General features: G+C 50.4%; 1 protein-coding gene across 1 annotated transcript; it reads left to right on the top strand.

Moving 5' to 3' along the window:
* Positions 1-872: 872 nt before the first annotated feature.
* Positions 873-1,781, top strand: LOC113961912 (olfactory receptor 14J1-like; the record flags this gene model as incomplete). Its single annotated transcript, XM_027672617.1, has 1 exon — positions 873-1,781. A coding segment is annotated over exon 1 (909 nt), but the record flags the coding sequence as incomplete, so codon positions are not given.
* Positions 1,782-3,849: the final 2,068 nt, after the last annotated feature.

The following is a 3,849-nucleotide window of genomic DNA, read 5'->3' as shown; positions in this document are numbered from 1 at the left end:
ACCTTCAGGGTATTCAGCTGTTTGCCTGGGTGTCCTGCAGGGCTGCAGGTGCCCTCCAGAAGGGCACAGCTCTGCCATAGTTTCTCTGCGTTGCACAGGATCCCCATGGAGAAAACTCCTCAGTGCTAAATCCATGGAAATGCTCTGGGCAGCTGTACTTGGGAGCTGCAATGATCCCTCTGTGTGGCAGTTTGGGAGGAGAAAAGAAGATCCTAATCAGGCATCCTAAGGAAAGGCAAGGATTCTGTCAATCTGCTCTTTGAACCATGATTCCTCTGCTCCCAGAAGTGCCTTGTTTCTTTTTTAAGGGAATTCTTAAGGCTGATCCCCCTCCAGCTCCAAGCTGCCAGCCAGGGGCAGCTGTGAACAGGAAAGATGCCAGCTCTTGTCTCTGCACCAAGAGACCACCCCTTTGCCTCTCAGGACTCACAAGATTTCACCTGGAGCACATTAGAAATGTCAGAGATTTCAACCATCCAAACTCCTCCTGGCAAGAGGAATTCGAACAAAATCAAGTCCCTCAAATCCCCTCCCTCTGTTCTGCCCTTGGGCAAACTGTGACCGGCAGTTCTGGAAACACTTCGATATATCACAAGTGCATTTAATTGGAGGTCACCCTGTGCTCCAAGTTGCCTCTCACTGCACAGCAAGAAGGATTCCTCGGGAGCCCATTCCAGGCTCCCTGCTCTCAGTGCCCCCTTCAGCCAGCAAACCCCAGAGCTCAAGGACAGGGATGCAGAGAGATCTTCGTGAAAAGAGGCCCTGAATGTTGAATTGCTATGAGACATGCAAGATGTTTTGCTGATTGAGTCTGGCCTAATTCAGTTCTACCTTTTTTCTCCTCAACAGAGAACAATAACCGGAGGCATCAAATGTGCAACAGCAGCTCCATGGCCCAGTTCCTCCTCCTGTCACTGGCAGACAGGCGGGAGCTGCAGCTCCTGCACTTCTGGCTCTTCCTGGGCATCTCTCTGGCTGCCCTCCTGGCCAACGGCCTCATCCTCAGCGCCATAGCCTGTGACCACCACCTGCACACCCCCATGGGCTTCTTCCTGCTCAACCTCTCCCTCACAGACCTGGGCTGCATCTGCACCACTGTCCCCAAAGCCATGCACAATTCCCTCTGGAACACCAGAACCATCTCCTACCACGGATGTGCTGCACAGGTTTTTCTCTACACAGTCTTTGTTAGAGCAGAGTTTTCCCTCCTCACCATCATGTGCTACGACCGCTACGTTGCCATCTGCAAACCCCTGCACTACGGGACCCTCCTGGGCAGCAGAGCTTGTACCCACTTGGCAGCAGCTGCCTGGGCCAGTGGGTTTTTCAATGCTCTGCTGCACACACCCAGTACATTTTCCCTCCCCCTGTGCAAGGGCAATGCCCTGGACCAGTTCTTCTGTGAAATCCCACACATCCTCAAGCTCTCCTGCTCACACTCAGGCTACCTCAGGGAACTTGGGCTTATTGTGTTTAGTGCCTGTTTAATATTTGGGTGCTTTATTTTCATTGTTTTCTCCTATGTGCAGATCTTCAGGGCTGTGCTGAGGATCCCTTCTCAGCAGGGACGGCACAAAGCCTTTTCCACCTGCCTCCCTCACCTGGCTGTGGTCTCCCTCTTTATTAGCACCTTAGCCTTTTCCTACCTGAAGCCCCTCTCCATCTCCTCCCCATCCCTGGATCTTATTGTGTCACTTATGTACTCAGTTGTGTCTCCAACACTGAACCCCCTCATCTACAGCCTGAGGAATCAGCAGCTCAAGGATGCCCTGAGGAAACTGATAACTGGGTGTTTTTCAGAAGCAATAAACTCTCCTTCTTCTGCATGTTATGTACCTCATTAAAGGCCAATCCTGTTATGTGCTTCCATAAAGGCCCACCATTTCTTCTTTATTTTTTGCTCTTGGTAGGGGTGGTTTTTTTGTGAGAATTTGTTCACACCAGAAAATCTTTATATATAAATATATATATATAAACAGATATATAATTTTCAATTCAGTGTTTGCCTTCCTAGCCTGGTGCAGAGGCTGTACAAATTGGCAAATGTACTCACTGTCTGCCTAAATACCAAATAAAGAACTCTGCATTGACTTGTTTGCCTGACATCTTTCCTCTCTGACTTCTCTGCAGCTGCAGGGTCGGGGCCTCTGTGCAGAGCTGGGCCAGAAAAGAGTCCCAGCAGAGCAGCACTGCCAGGGAGCAGCAGCCCTTCTCCTGCAGGGCCTCTTCTTCCTTCCCTTCCACACTGTCCTGCAGAGTCCTGTGTTGTCGGAGGCCTCAGTGCTCTGGCAGTGGGTCCCAGTCCTGCTGCAGGACTGTCCAGGGACTGCAGGCAGGGACAGCCCCGGGCACTGCTGGCACAGAGCTGACCTCTGCAGCAGCACTGCCATCCTGCAGGGGCATCTCCTCAGGGCAGGGCCTCAAAGCTTCAATCTGCTTTCCACTTTGCTCTCCAGGATGTGCCCAACACAACGCCCTGCAGAGGAAAACAGCAGTGACCAGCACAAGGGTGGGAGTGCTCAGGGTGGGGGCACCCAGCAGTGCCCTGGCACAGCCAGCGCCGCTCCCAGCACTGGCCTCTCACCCCAGGCCATTGGGCTTGTTCTTCCCTCCAAGGAGGGACAGCAAATGACCAGCTCAGGAGTCCATGTTTGCACTGCATGGACAAGACATGCCCGTGTGTCACGGCTTGGGGCTGGGGGGGTGGAAGGTTTAGACAAAGTTGATGGCAGAAGCCGTCTCGTTGAGCTACGAGGGGCAGAAAGGACCCCCTTGCTTTCTAAATTCCTTCTCAGAGAGGAGCCTGGCTGTGGCTGGATCCAATCTCAGGCTCAGAGTTTGGTTTCAATTGAAGGAATTATAGAGGTGTGATTCAATCACTTTGTCCTGCAGGTTTTAGTGATGGCAAATCAGAAATATTTCTATGATATGAATTATTTATTATGACAAATAAACAGACAATTGACCAGAAAAAAGAACAGATGAAAGATCTTGAAGAGAAATATTTACTACACAGTATAAAAGCCAAGAAGCTCCTAGTAGTATAGTGTAAGAAAGGACAGTGCAGTCTGTCAGAGTCATTCTATTAAAGCAATTGGATCAAAGTCAGCCAAAAGAAACAATCTTGAAGCAGAAATTGAGGTAACTCACCCCACAACCACAGGGGGTAGTTCTCTCTCTTTCACTTAACCCCTGGGCAGTGACTATGAGGAGCTGTCCCTGCTTCATGGGGGAAGCTCCACACACTTCAAGGAAGTCTGTGGAAGAATCTGCCACTTGAAAGTTGGACAGGGCTTTTATAGTTATCAAGGGTTTGACTGCCAGACATATTTGCAGGCCAGGGAGCAGCTTCTCTGTCAAATCCTGCTTCAAAAAGCAGGATGTGTGTTTGAAGTTTCATGAAGCATTTTGGGTTTAGCATAATTCAACATTAAACACAGCACCTTGACACCAGCAGTAACTCATCACAGAGAGTGTGCATTGTTTGCATTCTCTGACCATTGTTTAGGTATAATAAGAGCAGAGCATCCTGCCAGAAATGGCCCCTTGATTCCATGAGGTTCCAAAAACTGTCAGGGTGCCTTTGGTTCCATGAGGCCTCTCAATGTCACAATGGAGCCTTGGTTCCATGAGGTTCCACAGTGTCTCTTAGATCCTTTGGTTCCATGAGGCCCTACAGTGTCACAAGGGCTCCTTGATTCCACAATGTTCCAACATATCCCAGTTTCCCTTGGCTCCAAGAGGCTCCCCAGTGTCCCACCGGCCCCTGGATTCCAGGAGGCCCTGCAGTGTCCCAATGGCTACTCGGTTCCATGAGCTCCTGTTGTGGTTGAGCTCAATTTCCCCATC

Source organism: Neopelma chrysocephalum, unplaced genomic scaffold, assembly GCF_003984885.1.
Source record: "Neopelma chrysocephalum unplaced genomic scaffold, ASM398488v2 Primary Assembly neopelma1_97464, whole genome shotgun sequence".
Lineage (NCBI taxonomy): Eukaryota > Metazoa > Chordata > Aves > Passeriformes > Pipridae > Neopelma > Neopelma chrysocephalum.
This window is presented reverse-complemented; position numbering and strand designations above follow the sequence as displayed.